The sequence below is a fragment of the Phyllobates terribilis genome, unplaced genomic scaffold (genome assembly GCF_046119375.1).
Source record: "Phyllobates terribilis strain yellow unplaced genomic scaffold, ASM4611937v1 Scaffold_46__1_contigs__length_10046794, whole genome shotgun sequence".
Classification (NCBI taxonomy): domain Eukaryota; kingdom Metazoa; phylum Chordata; class Amphibia; order Anura; family Dendrobatidae; genus Phyllobates; species Phyllobates terribilis.
In genome coordinates, this window is record NW_027362806.1 from 6,124,485 (window position 1) to 6,147,435 (window position 22,951).

Here is a 22,951-nt window from a genome sequence, read left to right on the forward strand (position 1 = left end):
AAAAAAAAAAAAAAAAAAATCCTGAATTGTTAGTTTTTGTTCATTCTGCCTCCCAAAAATCAGAATAAAAAGCGATCAAAAAATGTAATTTGCCCGAAAATGGTACTAATAAAAATGTCAACTTGTCCCGCAAAAAACAAGCCATCACATGACTCTGTCGGCCAAAATATGGAAAAATTATAGCTCTCTAAATATGGCGATGCAAACATTAGTTTTTGCAAAAAAAAGCGTTTTTTAGTGAGTGACAGCTGTCAATCATAAAAACCCGATATGAATCTGGTATCACTGTAATCGCACCGATCCAAATAATAAAGTCGCCTAATCACTTTTATACTGCACGAGGAATGGCGTAAAAAATAAATAAAACCAATTCTTCACCTGCTGCTGATTTGTTTATTCTGCCCCCCAAAGATCGCAGTAAGGCTCGGTTCACATTTATCCTGCGCTCTACGCTGAGCGCTTACACCGGGATTTCCGTGTAAATCTCTGAAATACGTGATTTAGACCAAACCCCTGATGGAAGATTCCCTGTAATGAGGCCGATGGAGGCACCGTGGACGCCGTCTGACCTATGATCCGGCGGTGTCCTTCTTTTTAGGAGCAGATAAAAACGTGGTCGGCCACAGCTTTGTGCACCTCTGAAAAGAAGGACAACGCTGAACAGAGGCCAGATGGAGTCCAGAGTAACTCTGCTGTCTCATCTCATTATAGTGAATGGATCCCTCAGGGGTTTCATCTGAATCACGTCATTCAGAGATTTAGATGGAAACCCCAAAGTAAGTGCTCAGCGCATAGCGCCGGATAAATGTGATCTAAAATGTTATGTAAAATATTCTCAATAAAAGCTTCACACTCAGGTCCGTCATGTGTTAATGGAAATATAGGGGCTTCCACGTTACTGGTAGTACAAAGGCTCTGGAAAAGCAAAATGGCTCCTCGCCCCCCAAAAGAAATTTAGCAAATTCTGCGCTCCCAAATCCAAATCCCCCTCCCTTCTGAGCACCGCAGTGTATCTAAACCACATTTAGTGTCCACATGTTTGGCAGGAGTATAATTTCCTAAATGGGGTCACTTGAGGGGGGGATTCTGCTCTTCTAGCATTTAGGGGCTCTGTATATGGAGTTCACGAAATATTCTAGGAAAATCTTCACTCCAAGAGGCAAATAGCGCTCCGTCCCTCCTGAGTGTCGCCTTGTGGCCAAGCAGTACTGTACAGCCACATATGAGGTATTGTCACATTCAGCAGAAAGTATAGGACAAATTTTTTTGCCATTTTTGTCCATTATCCACTGTGAAAATGTCAAATCTGGGGAGAAAACAAAAATTTTGCGGTAAAAATGTAATTATTTTTCCTCCCTGCCCAATGGAATAAAATTCTGTGACCCACCTGTGGTGTCAGTATGATCACTGCACCCCTAGATTACTTCATTGAGAGGCGTAGTTTGTAAAATGGGGTAATTTATGGGGAAATCTGCTGTTCTGGCACCTCAGGGGTTCTCCCAGTGGGTCATGTCACCTGCAAACCACAACAGTAAAATCTGCACTATAATATGGTGCTCCTTCCTTATTATGAAAATGAACAAATGAAAGTCAGACATTGCTTTTCTGCTACCACAGAATTTAAAAAAAAAATTAAACTCATGATATCGGCCTGGACAGAAGTGATGGTTCTCTTCTTAACTTAATATTTTGTTGAGCAACCTTTTGAGGCAATCACTGCAATCAAATGATTCCTGTAACTGTCAATGAGACTTCTGCACCTCTCAGCAGGTATTTTGGCCCACTCCTCATGAGCAAACTGCTCCAGTTGTCTCGTGTTTGAAGGCTGCCTTCTCCAGACGGCATGTTTCAGCTCTTTCCAAAGATGCTCAATAGGATTTAGGTCAGGGCTCATAGAAGGCCACTTCAGAATAGTCCAATGTTTTCCTCTTAGCAATTCTTGGGTGTTTTTAGCTGTGTTTTGGGTCATTATCCTGTTGCAAGACCCATGACCTGCGACTGAGACCAAGCTTTCTGACACTGGGCAGCACATTTCTCTCTAGAATCCCTCGATAGTCTTGAGATTTCATTGTACCCTGCACAGATTCAAGACACCCTGTGCCAGATGCAGCAAAGCATCCCCAGAACATAAGAGCCTTCACCATGTTTCACAGTAGGTACAGTGTTCTTTTCTTGATATGCTTCATTTTTCCATCTGTGAACATAGAGCTCATGTGCCTTGCCCAAAGCTTCCATTTTGTTTCATCTATCCATAGGACATTCTCCCAGAAGCTTTATGGCTTGTCAACATGTAGTTTGACAAATTCCAGCCTGGCTTTTTTATGATTTTTTTCAACAATGGTGTTCTCCTTGGTTGTCTCACATGAAGTCCACTTTGGATCATACAACAACGAATGGTGCGATCTGACACTGATGTTCCTTGTGCTTGAAGTTCACCTTTAATTTCTTTAGAAGTTTTCCTGGGCTCTTTTGTTACCATTTGTATTATTTGTCTCTTTGATTTGTGATCAATTTTCCTCCTGCAGCCACATCCAGGGAGGTTGGCTACAGTCCCATGGATCTTAAATTTCTGAATAATGTGTGCAACTGTAGTCACAGGAACATCAAGCTGCTTGGAGATGGTCTTGTAACCTTTACCTTTAACATGCTTGTCTATCATTTTCTTTCTAATTTCCTGAGACTACTCTTTCCTTTGCTTCCTCTGGTCCATGTTGAGTGTGGTACACACCATGTCACCAAACAGCACAGTGAGTATCTCTAGCCCTATATACAGGCCCACTGACTGATTACAAGATTGTAGACCCCTGTGATGCTAATTAGTGGACACAACTTGATTAAACATGTCCCTTTTGTCACATTATTTTCAGGAGTACCATCATTTCTGTCCAGGCCGATTTCATCAGTTTAATTTTTTTAAAATTCTATGTAAGCAGAAAAGCAATGTCTGACTTGCATTTGTTCATTTTAATAGATTTTTAATTTATTATTACTTTTGTCAGATTCAAGTTATTTCTGTGACCATTGTGGGTTTTTCTTTCATTAAACGAGGGGTACCAACAATTTTGACCACATGTATAAGTCTTCAAGCCGCTCTGCATAATGCAAAAAAGACCTTTAATCATACTCACATGCAATCCGGTCCGATGGGCATCTCTGGTTTTGATCCAGTGCCTCCTCTCTTCTTGCAATCACTGTCCTCCTTGTTTCTTGTGGATGATGCATCCTATGAGGTGGGGCTGTGCAAATTTTTAGGCACTCTCCTGATTTATTTTTTTTTGTATTTGACCAATTTTTTTATGTTATAAAGTTTTGCACTTTTATGAAAAAAAATTGTACTTATAAAAGGGATTGTGTTCTTAGCATTATTGTAAGAAGGTGAAGTTGTCATTTTTCAAATACATCAGAAATAACGAAAATAAAACCTACTAAAGTATAAAGTTTACAAGGCTAAAAAATCACTTTTAGAAAAAAGTACTTTTCTATATATAATGTTCAGATGTTATTACTAGAGATGAGCGTTGTTCGACTCGAACTGTTCGCCAATCTCAAATTCGAGCTGTTTTGGGCGGTGTTCGAGCCGTTCGGCGAACACGAACGATTTGAGAAAAATTCGGCTGTTCGAGGTTATGTTCGATAACTGTTCGTGCACCAAAATCATAACTGGATTTTTTCTCAGTAATGATGAAAATTAATGTTAATACGCAGTTTGAGTGTACAGCGGGGCGGGGGGAGGGGCAGGGGATGGATCTCTGCAGGAACAATGAAGATCTCCATTTTTTTTTCTCTTTCCCGCATTTGCAGTGGGGAGGTGCAATCTGTCAGCCTATCAGCAGCGCACACACGGAGCGAAGTGCTTTTTTTCACACAAGCAAGGGCATGTGTCATTGGCAGTGTATGTCACATGTCCTTGCCCTATAAGACCAAGCCATTTTCCCCGTCGCCACCATTTTCTCACTGCTGCAGCTGCGTGTTAGACGGCACCGCTGTTGCTGTGTGCGCTATACCTTGTTAATTTCAAGCCAATTTTCGCACAAATCTACAGATAGCTTGGGAGTAGGGAATAGTTGTGATTGCAGTCCTTTTAAGGACTAGGTTACAGCATTTCCTACGACTTTTATCAGGCAGGTCTGTGCTCTTAAATAGATAGATTGTGGGAGTAAAGACTAATTGTAATTGAAGTCCTTTTCAGGACTAGGTTACATCAGTTCCTTTCAGTTTTTGCCAGGCAGGTCTGTGCCAGTGCTGTGCAAGTTTTTTTCACAGCATTTGGCTGAATCTAGCAAAGCTAATCCTTTTTGGCCTATTGCAGAGTGTGTTAGTCAGTGGAGTAGCCTATCTGTGTTGCAAGATATACCACCTGTGTATAGAATACCAATTTTTTTACTGCACCTAGTGAAGTAAAATCTTTTGGGCATAGCATCATTCTATTAGTCCATCTATACTGACCTCCATCAGGTTGCAAATTGAATATAATTTTTTTCTGCATCTAGCTCTGAAAAAATATTTGGGCTTCTAGCTGTGTGTGGGACTTGTTCTATTAGTCCATCTATACTGACCTCCATCAGGTTGCAAACTGAATATAATTTTTTTCTGCATCTAGCTCTGAAAAAATATTTGGCCTTCTAGCAGTGTGTGGGACTTTCTCTATTAGTCCATCTATACTGACCTCCATCAGGTTGCAAATTAAAAATAATTTTTATCTGCATCTAGCTCTGAAAAAATATTTGGCCTTCTAGCAGTGTGTGGGACTTGTTCTATTAGTCCATCTATACTGACCTCCATCAGGTTGCAAATTAAAAATAATTTTTATCTGCATCTAGCTCTGAAAAAATATTTGTCCTTCTAGCAGTGTGTGGGACTTTCTTTATTAGTCCATCTATACTGACCTCCACCAGGTTGCAAATTAAAAATATTTTTTTGTCTGCATCTAGCTCTGAAAAAATATTTGGCCTTCTAGTAGTGTGTGGGACTTTCTCTATTAGTCCATCTATACTGACCTCCATCAGGTTGCAAACTGAATATATTTTTTTTCTGCATCTACCTCTGAAAAAATATTGGCCTTCTAGCAGTGTGTGGGACTTGTTCTATTAATCCATCTATACAGACCTCCATCAGGTTGCAAACTGAATATAATTTTTTTCTGCATCTACCTCTGAAAAAATATTTGGCCTTCTAGCAGTGTGTGGGACTTGTTCTATTAGTCCATCTATACTGACCTCCATCAGGTTGCAAACTGAATATAATTTTTTTTTTCATCTAGCTCTGAAAAAATATTTGGCCTTCTAGCAGTGTGTGGGACTTGTTCTATTAGTCCATCTATACTGACCTCCATCAGGTTGCAAACTGAATATAATTTTTTTTTTCATCTAGCTCTGAAAAAATATTTGGGCTTCTAGCAGTGTGTGGGACTTGTTCTATTAGTCCACCTATACTGACCTCCATCAGGTTGCAAATTCAAAATAATTTTTTGTCTGCATCTAGCTCTGAAAAAATATTTGGCCTTCTAGCAGTGTGTGGGACTTTCTCTATTAGTCCATCTATACTGACCTCCATCAGGTTGCAAACTGAATATATTTTTTTTCTGCATCTACCTCTGAAAAAATATTTGGGCTTCTAGCTGTGTGTGGGACTTGTTCTATTAGTCCATCTATACTGACCTCCATCAGGTTGCAAATTGAATATAATTTTTTTCTGCATCTAACCCAGCCAATAGTTTTGGCCTAATACCACAGTTTGGCCACTCAGCTCTGCTCGGTTCCCATCCATTGTTTTTTTGTGCAAACAACTCCAGAGTTGTGAATTAGTTAACCACCAAAATGAGTGGAAAAGGGCCTGCTGCTGGTGGAAAGGGGAATAGGCGTGTTGGGAAGGGGAAAAAAGGTTGTGTCCGTGGGGTAGGTGTTAAAGCAACAGTAACATCTGCAGAAGAAAGACCATCTTCCAGCCAAACTAAAATGTCTACTTCTTTTAGCGGACAATGTGATAAGATCCCTTTCTTACGGCCACGCCAATCGCTACAAATTCCAGATGAGGCACAAAAACAGCAGGTGCTTCAACGGATATCAAGTGCTCCTTTAAGTGGGCTCTCCTCCACATCAACTTCAACATCACAAATACTCCAGTCCTCAAAGGTGTCACCCCAATCGCACTTGCTTCCTCACAGCTCCCAAATCTCCAGCTGCCCGTCTGAGTATGAGGTAGAACAGATGGTTGAGTCTGCAGAGCTGTTTACTCATACTATAGCCTGGGAATCAGAGGTCGACTCCAGCGCTTCTGTGAATCCAGACGAGGAAATGATCTGCACTGATGCCCAGAATCTTTATGAGTCGGATCCAGGACCAGACGCAGAAGGTTCTGACCATAATGTAGACCCTCATTCCCAAACTGTAACTCCTGTTGGTGGAGACAATGAGGAAGACGATGATGAGACTCAAATACCTGATTGGAGCGACAACTTTAGTTTTTTGTCAGGGCAGGAACAGGTTGGCTCTGAGGACGACGGGTGTGATAACGCACAGGGTGATGATGATGAGGTTGGAGATCCCACTTACTGTCAACCCACAGTCAGCCAAGAGATGAGGTCAGCAGAGGAGGTGGAGGAAGATGCTAGTGACGACGAGGTCAGGTTGCGCCTTCCTGGACAGAGACGTAGTACTGGAAGCACGTCAACAACTGCATCCTCAAACACAACTCTGCCTCTCACCACAAGTCGTGGTGGCTCTTCAGGTCGCATGAGTGCTAAGCCTTGCATAGCCTGGGCATTTTTTCAGATCGATAAAGATGACCCAACTCGTGTTATCTGTAACATTTGTCAGCAAAAGCTAAGTAGAGGCCAAAAAATACATAGTTTGAGTACTTCATGCATGAACCGGCACATGGACATGAAGCATAAGTTGCAGTGGGAAGCTCAGTGTGCTACAATGCGGCCTAGCCGGCCGGGCCAACCACCGTCTGCCATATCTTGTGCATCCGCGGCCTCTTCATCCTCTGTGACTGGGGGGACAGCAGTCACACCTGTTTTGGGGCGCAGACCTGCCACCTCTTTACCCGCAACAGCCAGCGTGATTGGCAGGTCATCATTTTCTTTGGAGGTGGTAACACCAGCTGGTGTTGAGCGCTGTCCGACATCGATAGCACCACCTTTGGATCAAGGCAACCTAACATGTCCGCCTGCATCTTCCTCACAGACCGGCAGTTTGCCGGGGACACCCTTATCAACCCCGTCTAAGCACAATAGCCAGCCCTCGGTCCCTCAGATGTGGACAAGTAAAAGACCATTTCCTCCTAGCCATGAGAAAGCTAAAAGGTTGAATTTCACCATCTGCAAGCTCTTGGCTACAGAAATGCTGCCTTTCCGCCTGGTGGACACAGAGGATTTTCGAGACCTTATGTCCGTCGCAGTGCCCCAGTACCAGATGCCCAGTCGGCACTACTTCTCAAAGAAAGGTGTACCTGCGCTCCACCAGCATGTCGCACACAACATCACCACTTCTTTGAGAAACTCTGTGTGTGACAGGGTGCATTTCACCACAGACACTTGGACGAGTAGGCATGGACAGGGGCGTTACATGTCGCTGACTGGGCACTGGGTAACTATGGTGACAGCAGGACAAGGGGCTGCTGTCCAAGTCTTGCCGTCCCCACGAGTTGTGCGTCAATCCTCTTTATGTCAAAGTTCCTCCACTGCTTCTGCCTCCTCAACCTCCTCTCGGTCTTCCACCTGCACCCAAAGCCTGTCTGGTCATGCCACAAGCTTTCTAACTGCGCAGAAGGGATCCTGCACACCTCCTTACTATGCTGGCAGTAGGGCTCAACGTCATCAGGCGGTATTTACTTTGAAATGTCTGGGAAATGTGAGTCACACAGCTGAGGAGTTGTGGTCAGCTCTGGAGAGCCAATTTCATGAATGGTTGTCTCCACTGGACCTGAAACCAGGGAAGGCCGTGTGCGACAATGCTGCAAACCTGGGTGCGGCCCTTCGCCGGGGCAATGTCACACACGTGCCTTGTATGGCTCACGTGTTGAACCTGGTTGTCCAGCAATTTTTAGCCCACTATCCCAGACTAGATGGCCTTCTGCAGAGGGCACGGTCGCTGTGTGCTCACTTCCGCCGTTCGCATCCCGCAGCTCAGCGACTTACATCTCTACAGAAGTCGTTGGGCCTGCCACTTCACCGGCTAAAATGCGATGTGCCTACCCGGTGGAATTCAACTCTGCACATGTTGCAGTGACTGTGGCAGCACCGACAAGCCCTGGTGCAATACGTTCTGACGTATAGCCTGGGCCAACGAGATCCAGAGGTGGGGCAAATCACGCTGGAGGAGTGGTCTCAGATCAGGGACCTATGCACCCTTCTGCACAGTTTTGAAATGGCGACGAAGATGTTTAGTGCTGACGATGCCATTATCAGCATGACTATTCCGGTGATTTACATGCTGGAGCACATGTTAAACAGAATTCGGAGTCAGGTGGTGGCACAAGAGGAGGTGGAGGAAGTAGAGGAGGAGGAGTTGTATGCGGAAAGGCTAACATCTGCAAGGTCCAGACGGTCGGCCGCACCAAGGCGGCAGGCATGTGATGGTGGGGGAGATGGTTTTACCAGGGCGCATGGTAGCAGCCAAACTAGTGAGGAAGGTGCAGGAGCCCAGGAAGAAGTGGAGGACGAACTGATGGAAGACTCATCAGATGAGGGAGACCTTGATCACATTTCTGTTGTGCGAGGTTGGGGGGAGAGGACAGAGGAAGGAAGCATGATTGTTACCTCGCCTCCAACACAACAGGAACTTGGTGCTCCTGGATGCGCAACACACATGAGTGCCTTCTTGCTGCACTACCTGCAACATGACCCTCGAATTGTGAGAATTAGAAATAATCCTGACTACTGGGTTGCCACACTGTTAGATCCCCGGTACAAAAGTAAATTTGCAGAAATTATTCCTGCCATAGAAAGGGATGCACGCATGCAGGAGTATCAGCAGAGACTGTTGCAGAATCTTACATGTGCTTTTCCACAAAACACCAGTGGTGCACGTAGTGAATCTCACAGTTCCAACTTGCCAACCGTGGGACCGTCAAGTGTTCAGCACTCAAACCGTAACAGAACCACAGTATCTGCTGGTAACATCAATTTTGCGGAATCATTTCACCACTTTTTTAGCCCATCCTTTGCAAGGCCACAGGAGACAAGAAGTCTGACACATAGTCAACGCCTAGAGACGATGGTACAGGAGTATCTCCAAGTAAACATTGAAGCCATGACTGTGTCGCTGGACCCTTGCTCTTTTTGGGCTTCCAATCTGGATAAATGGCCGGAGCTAGCCACTTACGCCTTGGAGATCTTGTCATGCCCCGCAGCCAGCGTTCTGTCTGAACGTGTGTTCAGTGCTGCTGGTGGTGTGCTGACAGATAAGCGCACGCGGCTCTCCACTGATAATGTAGACAGACTCACGTTCATAAAGATGAACAAATCATGGATCCGAAACGACTTTTCTACCCCTGTGTCATCCTGGGGAGAGTAAAAGCTTGATTATTGGTTAAAATCACCCTACCAACCGTTTTAAGCTTTCAAATTACTAATCATGTTTATCTGTATCTTGGCTGGAAAATAATTTGGGCTTTGTAGCAGTGTGCAGCACTGATTCTATTAGGCCATCTATAATAAGCTCCCCCAGATTTAAAATTACTAATCATGTTTACCTGTATCTTGACTGGAAAATAATTTGGGCTTTGTAGCAGTGTGCAGCACTGATCCTATTAGGCCATCTATACTAAGCTCCACCAGATTTAAAATTAATAATAATTTTTAGCTGCATCTAGCCCGGAAAATAATTTTGGGGCTCCGAGATGCGCAAGACACATAAGTGCCTTCTTGCTGCACTACCTGCAACATGACCCTCATATTGTCAGAGTTCGAAGTAATCATGACTACTGGGTTGCCACACTCTTAGATCCCCCAAACTTTTCGATCAACCTTTTCATTTTAATAAAGACCAAAAAAATGGTCATTTTTGAAATTATAAGCATTAGCAGGTTATTAGAAACTGAAATCAAACAGTTTTCAACTCAAAACTTTATTCTAGGTGATGTTACATTTTCACATAGGACCCCTTGTTCGAAAGGAGCTTCTGAACTCTCTCGTCCATTGAATTTGTCAGGTTTTGGATGGTTTCTGCTTCAATTGTTTTGCATGAGGACAGAATACCCTCCCAGAGCTGTTGCTTAGATGTGAACTGCCTCCCGCCATCATAGACACTCCTTTTGATGATGCTCCAGAGGTTCTGAATGGGGTAGAGGTCAGGGGAGCATGGGGGTCACACCATAAGTTTGTCCCCTTTTATGCCCATATCAGCCAGAGATGCAGATGTTTTATGTGCAGCATGAGATGGTGCATTATCATTGAAAAAAATGATCTTGCTGTGAAATACACGGTTCTTCTTCTTGAACCATGGCAGGAAGTGCTGTTTGAGAAAATCCACATACATTATGGAGTTCATCTTTAGCGCCTTCAGGGATCCTAAAGGGGCCGACAATCTCTCTCCCCATGATTCCAGACCAAAACATTACTCCACCTCCTCCTTGTTGGCGCTGTAGCCGTGTTTGCGTGGGGTGTCCATCAACCAGACATCCTCCACTCCATCCATCTGGACCATCGAGCGCTGCACGGCACTCATCCGTGAACAAAACAGTTTTGAAATCAGTCTTCATGTAATGTTTGGCCCACTGGAGCCGTTTTTGCTTGTGTGAAGTGGATAGAGGAGGTCGACAGGATGGCGTATGCACAGCTGCAAACCTCTGAAGGACCCTGCATCTTGTTGTTCGGGGGACGTTGGAGGCACCAGCAGCTTCAAAAACTTGTCTGCTGCTATGACAAGGCTTTTTTGCCGCTGCTCTTTCAACCTGACGTAATTGCCTGTAGGAAAGAGTCCTCAATTTGCCCTTATCAGCACGCACACGTGTGTACTGTGAATCAGCTACATACTTCTTGATTGCCAAGACACTTCATCCTGATCATCGCACAATGTTGATTGTAGTCATGCCTTGACCTAAACACTCCACAATTTGTTGCTTCTCAGCAGCCGACACATCCTTTTTCTTTCACATTTTGGCAGAAAATGTAGGCTGCTTAATAATGTGAGACAGCCTTCTTAAGTAGTCTTGCCTTTCATTGGACACACCTGCCAAACTAATTAGCACAGGTGTCTGCAATTGCTTACAGTGATATAAAGAGCCCTGACACACATCACCATCAATGAGTTTAACTGACAAACAAACAAATTCTTCCCTTATCACTCCTAAACACTTTTTGCATAATAATTTGGAACACAGTGTACATGTGCTTTTCCACAAAACACCAGTGGTTCACGTAGTGAATCTTACAGTTCTAACTTGCCAACCGTGGTCTGTATGGAGTTGTTCAATAAAGGGCCCAAAATTAAGATAACATAGATGGGAGAGGTCTCTATGAATAGGAATTCCTAAGTATTTGATACCCTGTGAGGGCCAGGCAAAGGGAAAGTTGGACTGGATGGAATCCTATATGGATTTGGGGAGGGAGACATCGAGGGCCTCAGACTTCGCTGCATTGATTTTAAAATTTGACCATGTAACAAAGTGATCTATTTCAGCCATAACAGCATGGATGGATATATGTGATTGAGTGATATATACTAGGACATCATCAGCAAATAGAGAGCACTTGTACTCGGTGCCTCCCACCTCAATCCACCTAATATTGGGGTTATGGCGAATTGATGAGAGCAGGTGCTCCGTCACTAGGATGTATAAGAGAGGGGACAGAGAACATCCCTGCCTTGTCCCATTGGTGATTGTGAAAGGTGATGAAAATGTTCTGACGCGCCCCCTGGGCCTTGGGACGCCCGGAGCCGGACCCTTTTTGGTGGATGCTGGTGGTTGTAGTCTCCGTGGTGGCGACCCGGTTCCGTGGCTCAGGGCGGTCAAACCAGTGGCGGAACTATTTATGTGGTTTTCATGTTTAAATGTCCGACTACGCCACCCGTGGATTGCGGTCAGAGTGAACCGCCGCTCCAGGGCAGACCGCTGAGGCTGGTGTTGTGGGTGCAGCAGAGCATAGCATAACTCCCCACGGGAGGAGTATAGCCTCAGGGCAGTGTATGCGGAGGATGGGGGTGATGGTGCAGGGCAGCAGCAGTAACGACACGGAGTCAGTGATGCAGTCCAGGGCCTTTACTCACAGTTCTTATTATCCAGACCACGTCTGCAGGTAACGGCTGCTCACGTCGTACTGTGCTCACCAGGTGAGGGGCTCAGACAACTCCCAGATAACTTTGGAGCGCTTCACAGGACCCCCTTTGTGTGTCCTTTGTCTGGCCTTTCTTACCAACCCTTCTGTCCGGCTGCCTCGGGCCTCCTCTTGGTAAACTTGGCGCCAGTTTCCCTGACCCTATGTGGTGCCTTCCTAGCGGGTGTAGCGAGGGGCTGCGCCACATAAAATGTCACAGCCTCCTGTTTCTAGCTGAGGGTCGTTTCCTGCCTCCACTAGTTTCGGGGACCGGTCTCCCCCTTTGGCCTGACCCCTCCACGCAGGTGGATTCGGGCGTGCGGTGGCGACTCGCCCGTCCGCACCCCTGGGATCCCTTCGTTCCTCGTTCCTGGAGCCTTCTCCGCTCCTCTTCCTTCCTTCTCCCTCTTCCAGGCCTGGGCCTCTGTTACTAGGCCCGCCTCCGGAGCAGAGCTCATGCAGAGCCCCTGCTTCCTGCCACTTCTGCTCAGACTTCTCTGCACTGAACTAAGATGGTGCCCACCTTTTATACTCCCTTCTCAATGCACCCAGGAACTGCTTCCTCCCTGCTCCTGCACTACAGGGTTCCCCTTCCTCAGTGTTCCCTCCCCCCACTCCAGCCAGGGACAGGGACTGTCGTGCCCATCTCAGGGGCATATTGGTCGCCCTGCCCCACGGCAATGTGGTGTAATGCATGCAGGTGTCGGGTCCTGATCCACACTACATCTTTACCTGAGAGTGAGATATCACACCTCTGGGTGAGGTGCAATACCTCTGTAGCAACCGAGCCCTCAGGGTGCTACAGTTCCACTTATCTTCAGCCTAGGTGACGTATTGCGATACAGGGCCGTGATTTTGGCTATAAAAGGGTCCCCTAGACCCCTACCCCAAGCTTTTTAAGAGAATCATATATGGCGTGCCAGGAGACTCTATGGAATGCTTTCTCAGCATCCAGCGAGAGTATCTAATTACAAATTTTTAACTGCATCTAGCCCAGGAAATACTTTGTGCCTAGTAGCAGTGTCTGCTAGTCAGCAGATTATCCCGGCTGTTAAGCAAGCTACACCACCTGTAGTTTGGACACTTAATTTTTTCAAAGGAAATGCTTCGGGACCACGGGATACTCAGTGAAGAGCATCAGGAGGCACCCCAAGGCATAGGGGCTGGGACTGGCAGTAGGATGCCTTGCGGTGGACAGCCGAGCTCGATCCTTATAAAAGCTTTTTAACTGCAGCAGCTTTAGTGGACGCTACTGGAGCTGGAATTACGCGGCTGCTGGCATGAGACTTGCCCTCCAATAGATCCTTGTAGAAGGATTTAAAGTGTATTCATTCAAATTAGAGAGACAATTTAAATTAAAAAGCTTAGAGCTGCCTCCACCACAGGGGGGCTCGCTCGACCCACGGGCGGACAGGCACCAGTATTGGGAGAGGGGGGCTGGCCGTCAGGGTTCACTGCGGCTCTGGCACAAACCCGGCGACGCGGAGGTGGCACGGGCAGGAGCGGACTGAACGTGTCGGCTTCTCACTTTTTGGATTTTAGAAGGGCATGACATGCCTATATCTGTGTCTCCCCCTCCTTTTACTCCTCCACCTCTTTTCTTTTCGCATGACTATATGTACATGTCACTTTTCCATGTGTTAGTTGTGTCTTCTGAGCAGTTTGTCAGCTTTTGGACACCTTTGAAGGTGTTTTCTATGTGTTTCTATGTGTTTTTGTTTGCCTGCCATTGGTTTTAACGGTGTTCGAAGGTGTTCGACGAACAGTTCGGCGAACACACGGGTGTTCGACGAACCGAACCGAACTCGAACACTACGGGGGTGGCTCAACACTAGTGATGATCATTACTAAATAATCCAGAGACACATGCATTTCCCGTCTTGTCTCTATGTGTCTCCTAGTTGGGTTTTGGATGTTTTTTATACTCATTCCTATTTTTAAATTGCCTATTGTATATTTGTTTTTCACTTTTTGTATTTGCACTTTTTGTCTATGTGCCATTGTATAATTGTGTTTGCGTTTTCTTCTGGCAGCGATGTCGGTTCATACTTTGATAATATGAGCTAATTATTTCACCGGTCTGCAATTTCTGAGAGTATTCAGGATGCGCCGACACACCGTCACGAAATCCATGCTGATTATGGTCTGTGGACATGTGTGATTAAATCAGCACACCGGTCTGTAATTATCAATGGAATTTAAGATGCACTGACACACTGTTCCAGAAGCTGTGACAAAGGACGACAGATCATTCGAAACGCGTAGCACTGTCAACCTACCCCCCCACCCTTTCCTCATGGATGTCAGTTTCAACATGGACTAATTAAACGCATGTTTTTACTTGGAGCTGGATTACACGATTTCTTTGGCCATTCCTCATGTTTTGCTCAGAATGTTCTCCCGTTCTCCATTCATGAACCACACAGCTGATCGGCTTTACTTTTTTCTTGATTGTACATGTACGTCAGCACTACGTAATGACTTAATATTTGTACGGCCACACATGCACTTTTCTGGTGTATTTTGAACATTAAAGGTTGTATTTATATTTATGGAGGCTTCTTGTGTTCTCCTTATTGGAATGTCAAGATATTGGCTAATAATGGTAAAGGTATCATTTGTGTTCATTTCTGGTTCCTCTTATAACAGTGAATGATATCACCCGACGCTGGCACAGCTGTCAGGAAACGTATACAATGGAGCGTGCCAATAATGGGTCTGCGGCGTCCAGAAAGCATCCCTATATTTATATGGACTAGCTCAATGTCTTGGCCCCCATTATAGACCTATGTCCATACGTTTTGGCTTGTCTAATCATTGTTAATGATTAGAAACATATTAAGTTATCTAATTTTACCCAACATCACATCCTTTTTGTCACTTGCAGAACTGAATCCAACTTACAGGACAGGGAGATGGCCTCGGAGTCAGATGACGCCCTGTTGGATCCAGTGGCCGATTCTGCCGAGGTGCTGGACCAGCAGCAGGGCAGTCATCGGATTCCGCAGCAACATCTGCGTCAGCACCATCAACAGCACCAGCCTCAGAGGAAGTGGAAGGACGCCGGAGCAGCAGCCCAACCCTTCGACTTGACAACTCCCCTGTTGCTGCTCCCATCCCACGAAGAGTTAGACGTAGGAGGGAGCTCCCCATTATCACCACTAGGCACGAGGTAGATAGTGGGGTATTAGATTATCTTGCCCGCACGGCGAATTATGATGGGGAGGAGGCGTTTACGTGGAGCCTAGGCATGGTATCTGAGCGATATCGACACATGTGTGCAGCTGCCTGCCAGGAATGCCTTCCACATTATTTTGGATGCTTGCATGTGACCTAATAATCTTCATGAGGTGTTTGACTGTCTGTAAAACTGCCATCGGTCAGACAGAAACCGTCTGCACTCGGCAGATGAGGACTATGCGGGTTCATCACAAAACCCATCATGCCTCAGCTCCCTACTTCCCAACCAACATCCCCTGTGGATCGACAACCACCCATTCAGTGAGAGCACATGAGGGGGCAAAGGAAGGAGGAGTGGGCTGCTGCAGGAGCTCCAATGGCTGGATCCTTTGTTAGTGATAGGCCACTACAATGGTCCAGGCATGGGCCTACTGGAGGAGAATATTATTATGCTCATGGAGGGCAATATCATCACCCCCAAGAGCCACACACACACAGACGTCCTTTCCCTTCAGGGTCATATAGCCCTCAATTCATGGCCCAAACGATTTCCACAGCACCAGCATCTTTGTCTGGAAACGTTTCTGCCTCCCAACAGAAGGCCTTCACCTATCATAATTTGTAATGTTAGGATTACGATGTTAAAATTCTGAATGTTTTATTTCTTTATGCCAGATTGTTTGGATTCTAAAAATAAAAAAGGTGTACATATGACAAAATATGTATGCACTTATTTGTATATATATATTTTATTGAAGTTTTTGTTAACAAAAAAAGCCATGTTTTTCATTTTAAGAAAATAAAAAATACATGTTGCTAGTAAAGGGAGCAAAAATCACATATGTTGGATGTTTGACACATTATTGCACAAGGAAAGTTAAAAACAAAAAAACATAAACACATTATTAATTCAAGGAACAATAACTGGGGGATTCTGCCATGACGTCTCATCCTATTTAGTTAAGAAACAGGAGGCAAAAAGACCCCGAACCTTAATGACAGAAGACTGTCGTCATGTAGTCGGCACAAATGGATAAAGGAAGGGATTGGGCACATCCTGGACATCTTCAGGACCTGGACCATAACGACACTCATGCATGCGGGTAAAGTTGTGCAACAGCACACATGCCTTGATCCCGCCATTCACATTCGGTTCGCTAAGTTAGAGGACAGACTGGAGCACACGCCATTCAGCGCACAGGATGACAAAGGCACACTCAACCATTCTGCGAGCATGAGACAGCAAATAATTGACAACTTACCTCTGGTGATTGAGGCCTCGATGTGGGAACGACCGCATCACATCTCTTGTTAATTGGAAAGCCTCATCAGCAGTGAAGACATGGTGCTGCTTCAGACCTTGAACCTGGAAGAACACATGGAGGTGGGAGAGCAAGGTCATTATTTAGAAGGCATAGACCCATTACCGATGTTTTAAAGATGCGGGGATCACCTGTACTCCCATAGGCCCCAATATCAACAATTCTATACATGTATTTACTGTCAACTACCGCCAATAGTACAACAGAAAAATACTGCTTAGAATTGAAATATTGGGGCTGCTTATAATTGAGAGTTGGATGGCTTCTTGACCCTGATGTGTTTCCTATCCAAGGCCCGAGGCAGTTTGGAAATTGAGTTTTCAGCAAAAAGCCTCATGATATCCGCTCCCAGGCAAGTTGTGCCGGCTCCGGCACCACCACAGAATGGAGTCTGTCCCATATCTGGGCACATATGTTCCAGACAATTCCTGAAATTGTTGACTTGCCCAGGAGGAATTCCAAATGAAGGGCCACAAATGATACATCAGTAGATAGAAACCTATTGGATAGATGTAACAATGCATAATGAGATGGTGGAGGAGGATATTTTAACATAATCAATATCTAATAATAATGCTTAAAATATATCCATAATTAATAAATAGATAAAAAAAAACTCTTATTAATACTATATTAGACATTCTTAACCCCTTTACCCCCGAGGATGGTTTGCACGTTAATGACCAGGCCAATTTTTACAATTCTGACCACTGTCACTTTATGAGGTAATTACTCTGGAACGCTTCAACGGATCCCCCTGATTCTGAGATTGTTTCTTCGTGACATATTGTACTTCATGATTGTGGTAAAATTTCTTCGATATCACTTGCGTTTATTTGTGAAAAAAAAAGGAAATTTGGCGAAAATGTAGAAAATTTTGCAATTTTCAAAATTTAAATTTTTATGCCCTTAAATCAGAGAGATATGTCACACAAAATAGTTAATAAATAACATTTCCCACATGTCTACTTTACATCAGTACAATTTTGGAACAAAAATTTTTTTTTTGGTAGGGAGCTATAAGGGTTAAAGGTTGACCAGCGATTTCTCATTTTTACAACAAAATTTACAAAACCATTTTTTTTAAGGTACCATATCACACTTGAAGTCACTTTGAGAGGTCTTTATGACAGAAAATGCCCAAAAGTGACACCATTATAAAAACTTCACCCCTCAAGGTGCTCAAAACCACATTCAAGAAGTTTATTAACCCTTCACGTACTTCACACCAGTTAATTGAACATGAAGGGAAAAAATGAGCATTTAACTTTTTTTCACTAAAATTTTATTTTAGACCCCAATTTTTTATTTTCACAAGGGTACTAGAAAAAATTGGACCCCAAAAGTTGTTGTGCAATTTCTCCTGAGTACGCTGATACCTCATATGTGGGGGAAAGCCATTGTTTGGGCGCACGGCAGGGCTCGGAAGGGAAGGAGCGCCATTTGATGTTATCAATGCAAAACTTGCTGGAATTCACAGCGGACCCCATGTCGCGTTTGGAGAGCCCCACCGGCTATCAGCGGTGGATACCGCGCATCCAAGGCATTTACACCACTCCTATCGGCGCCTAAGGATTCCCTGCCAGGGACACTGCGCCTCCCACTCCTTCCTCCTCTCTTCCATTCTTTAGCAAGTGGTACACTGATGAAGGTCCAACTTGTGGACCGAAACGTATGATGTGGACTGCTAAAATAAATCAGAAAAAATTTCTAATTATTGGTGTGCCGAGGTTTTACTATTAATTCTACAGTTTTGGATCCTGCTCGTGCACCCTGGTCCAGTTGTGCTGCGTTTTTCACTTCAAACACTACACAACTGATGTATGACAACCTGACGAACACTACGTCAGCTGTGTAGTGTTCGTCAGGTTGTCATACGTCAGAAATTAATTTAATAGTCCATGAAAGTATGGTACCTTTTGAAGCAGTCTTTCATACACAGGCCAGGTTTGTCGGGGCAGGAGTCACATTCGTAAATGGTGTCCTTGCGTATTCCCCTTCGGTAACACACTCGGCACCTCTTTTGTGACTTACCTTTTTTTCCGCTGTGAGGGATCTGCCCTGGGAAACGCTGGCTCAGTACAATTCGAGATCCTTCAGTTCCAGAAGTAGTGGGGCCCGCTCCGTCACCACTGCCAAATATCAGGGCCTTGATAACTGTCTCCTGAAAGTGAAGATACGACGCAGAAGTCTGGCCTGCACATTGTGACCGAAGGAAAGCGTTGTGCATTGCCATCTGTACAAGGTGCACTGCCAGCTTTTTATACCATACCTTGGCCTTTCTCAAAGAACTGTATGGCTGGAGGACTTGATCAGAGAGATCAACTCCCCCCATGTACTTGTTGTACCCCACTACACAGTCTGGTTTGGTGACCTGTGTAGTGGAACCTCGTACAGTGCTGAGGGTGCTGCCATCACCATGTATGGTGGTCAAGAGAAGGACATCCCTCTTGTCCTTGTACTTGACCACCAACAGGTGGTCGCTACATTGGGCTCTGCTCTCACCCCTTCTGAGCAGCTGCCCAATTAGCGTCTTTGGGAGGCCTCTCTGATTTTTGCGGACAGTACCGCAAGCTGCGGTACGTCGCACAGAGAGGGACTTGAAGAGCGGGATACTTGTATAAAAGTTATCCACGTACAGGTGATAACCTTTATCCAGCAGTGGGTGCACCAAGTCCCACACAATTTTCCCACTCACTCCCAGAACAGGGGGGCATTCAGAGGGTTCAATCCGGGAGTCCTTCCCTTCATAAACTCTAAACTTGTGAGTGTACCCTGAGGTACTCTCACAAAGTTTATACAGCTTGATCCCGTACCTGACCCTCTTACTGGGCAGGTAATGCCGGAATACAAGCCCTTAAAATGAACTAGGGACTCATCAACGCAGATGTCCCTTTGGGGCACATACACTTCAGCAAACTTGTTGTTGAAGTGCTCGATGACCGGCCGAACTTTGAAAAGACGATCAAAGTTCGGGTCATCGCGTGCAGGACACCTTGCATTATCTTGGTAATGCAAGAATTTGTGGATGGCCTCAAAGCGTCTCTGGGTCATGGCCATTCGGAACACTGGAGTGTTATACAAAACGTCAATACTCCAGTATTGCCGAACCTCTGGTTTCTTCAGGATCCCCATATGAAGGACCAGGCCCCAAAACTTCATCATTTCTTCTGCGTCTACAGACCAGTTAGAAAATGATGAAGAGGGGTTTTGTTCCAAAAATTGATGAGCGTATAAATTAGTGTGGCCCACCATGACGTTTATAAAATCATCAGAGAAAAAGACTTTGAAAAAGTCTATTTCTGTGAGGCCGGTGGTGTCAAACTTGATTCCTGATAGCGCCACAAAATCAGGAATCAGCGGCTCATAATTATCGGGGGGCGAGGTCCACATGGGGTCAGCAGTGGGGGGCGCTGGATCATCTTCTCTCCTGCGACGACTGTGGGGCGGTCCAGCAGCACCTGAGGAGAAAGAGGAGGAGGAGGAAGAAGAGGAGGATGATGAGGCGTCGGAAAAGTAAAGAAGTGTGGGATCCTCGCCCTCGCTGTCAGTCTCAGTGTCGGAGGCAAGAATAGCGTATGCCTCCTCCGCTGAATAGCGAGTTTGGGATGAGCCGGCCATTTTTTTTTCTTGTGTATGTGGTGCGTGTGTGTCAGTACTTTATTTAGAGTGTATGTGTGTCAGTGTGCTTGTTGTGAACTTTTTTTTCTGAAAAAAAAGAGAAAAAAAGGAACTACTGTAGGTGGTGCAAACAGCGAGCACGAGTGCGGATCAGAGATCTGTGGTCACTGATCAGCGCTCGGCCGCTGCAGAAAGCAAAGAAAAAAAAATGGATAAAAGTCAAGCGATCAAGTACTGATCAAGTAATGATCAGCACTTGGTGGGAGAAAGGGGAATGGGAAGGGGGGAAGGAGGAGAGGGGAGAGAGGGGGATTGGGGTGGATGAGGACGGATCAAAAAATCCTACTTACAGTTGTCGTCTTTCAGATGTCTTCTGTAAGATGTCATCTTTCAAATGTCTTCTGTACGATGTCTTCTGGAGCAGGAGTGTCGATTGTGGTGTCACAGGCTTCTGTGGTACCGCAAGGCCCAGCACGATGCACAATCAGACAACGCGACCGCCCTCTAGAGAAGAAAAAAGGTTAGTTGAAAAAAAAAGGGTAAAGTAGCGAGCACGATTGCTGATCGGTGTTTTGTGTCACCGATCAACTCTCGGCGGCTGCTTGATGCACACACGGAGGTGGTCCAAAGTGGGGAGGGGGGAGAATTGACAGGGACAAAAAAAAGTCCTGGAAAGCAGCGAGCACGGACGTTGATCAGTGACGTCACTGGTCAGCGCTCGGCCGCTGCAGGACGCACGAAAAAAAACAAACTGGGGGGAGGAGGATTGGGGGTAAAAGGAGGGGGGGAGAGGAGGAGGGGGGAGAGGGGTGGATGAGGGGAGAACAGAGATGGACTTACCAAAGTCTTCTCTGTTCTTCTTTCAGCAGCAGGATCAGCAGCAGGTTCTGGAAGAGGCTCTGGAGCAGGATCCGCAGCAGCAGGATAAGGAGCTGGAGACCCAGGACCCTGGAGACAGCAGCAGGACGCCGGAGCAGGAGATCCAGGACCCTGGAGACCGCAGCAGGACGCCGGAGCAGCAGCAGCGACTGGAGCAGGTAGGAGAAAAGCCTTGTAGTGTCTCAGAAGATTCTGTGGCACTACAAGGCCCAGCACAGAGAGATCAGTAGTGTGACCGCTCTATAGAAATCCTCACCAAGTGTGAGGATCTGCAGGGCGGTCACAGGGGGGGTGATAGGGTGGTGACAGGCAGGTCACAGGCCGGTCACCACCCGGTCACCTCCCGGTCACCTCCCGGTCAGGTACTCTGATTGGTGCGATCGATGATGACATCGATCGCACCAATCAAAGATGGCTGGGGCCTGGGCACGCACCACAGGGGGTCACAGGCAGGTGACAGACAGATCACAAGCCGGTCACCGCCCTGTGACCGCCCTGTCACCTGTGTTCAGGTACTCTGATTGGAGCGATCGATGTCATCATCGATCGCTCCAATCAGAGCTGGCTGGGGGCTTCTATGACATCACAGGGGGTCATGGGGCGGTGACAGGCAGGTCACAAGCCGGTCACCGCCCCGTGACCGCCCTGTTACCGCGCGGTCCCGCAATGATCGGTGCGATCGATGTGATCGGCGATCGCACCGATCATAGCAGTTTGGGGAGAGGGCTGGGGTTACTAGGCAACAGCCTAGAATCGGTGCTCTTAGGAGCACCGATCCTAGGCTGCACATCACTGTTTCCAGAAATCTGATTGCCGTAAACAGTGAGAAATGCTGTGATTGGCTGTTCAGAATTGAACAGCCAATCACAGCGATCGTGGGTGCGGGGGGGGCAGCGACACCCCCCCGAGATGCGTATCAGGCCCATAAGGCCTAGGGCACAGATACGTACTAATACGCCCTGGGTCAGAAAGGAGTTAAACATTGACCATAATAAGGCAAACATTATATTTTTACAAAATAACACAAGCATACAATTAAGCTATAGTCTCTACACTTGGTAACACACACACAGACTTTTCCATCCACTATTGAAAAGCAAGGCCACATAGTGTCACGGGTGTATCAGATGTGACAGACAGTCGTCCTGCAGGTGGTTGCAGGAGATCCCTTCGTTTAGCATTACAGACACCTTCTTAACTGTTTCACTCTAGGACCCAGCTGCTACCTCCTTCCTGCTAATTGACACCCTGGTCTGGGTGTTTAAATAGTTTCACTTTCAGTAGGAAGTTGCCTGTGATATTCACATGACTCCTTGTGAATGCTTGGAGCTCTCAGACTGCTATCGTGTGCTGTGGTGCTAGGAGGACGCTTGGAGTTATTTCTCTGAAGTCAACTAACGCTAAGCTACTTTCCCCCGTGTTTGTCTACCTTGTTGTCTTTAGTCGCTAGTGGGGATTGACTAGTGGCCACCTCCCCCCTTCCCTATACAGGGTCAAGCGCTAGGTAAATACAGGGTTTAGGTTCACGTGTGGCAATTGGTGAGGAAGGAGGTCTCCACTCCCCCTTTCCCTAGTGTCAGGGCTCCCTTTCCCCATCCCTTCATGTTACACTAGTCTTTCCCACACCTTGCTTGACACATAGATATTCGGACCTGTAATAATGTTAATTAATAGTGAAACCAACAGACTA

At 45.9% G+C, this 22,951-nt stretch overlaps 2 protein-coding genes across 4 annotated transcripts in view; one reads left to right on the top strand and one right to left on the bottom strand.

The window, feature by feature from the left end:
- The window catches only part of LOC141191466 (uncharacterized), a 50,441-nt gene extending 34,335 nt beyond the window's left edge, over positions 1–16,106 (top strand). For all 3 annotated transcript variants that reach the window (XM_073661362.1, XM_073661361.1, XM_073661363.1), the window contains exon 7: positions 15,147–16,106. In XM_073661362.1, the coding sequence (XP_073517463.1) occupies positions 15,147–15,352 (206 nt within the window). In that variant the 3' untranslated portion in view covers positions 15,353–16,106. The remainder of the gene's footprint in view (positions 1–15,146) is intronic.
- LOC141191468 (uncharacterized) overlaps positions 1–22,951 on the bottom strand; it is a 618,018-nt gene that overhangs the window by 354,826 nt on the left and 240,241 nt on the right. The window lies entirely within an intron of this gene.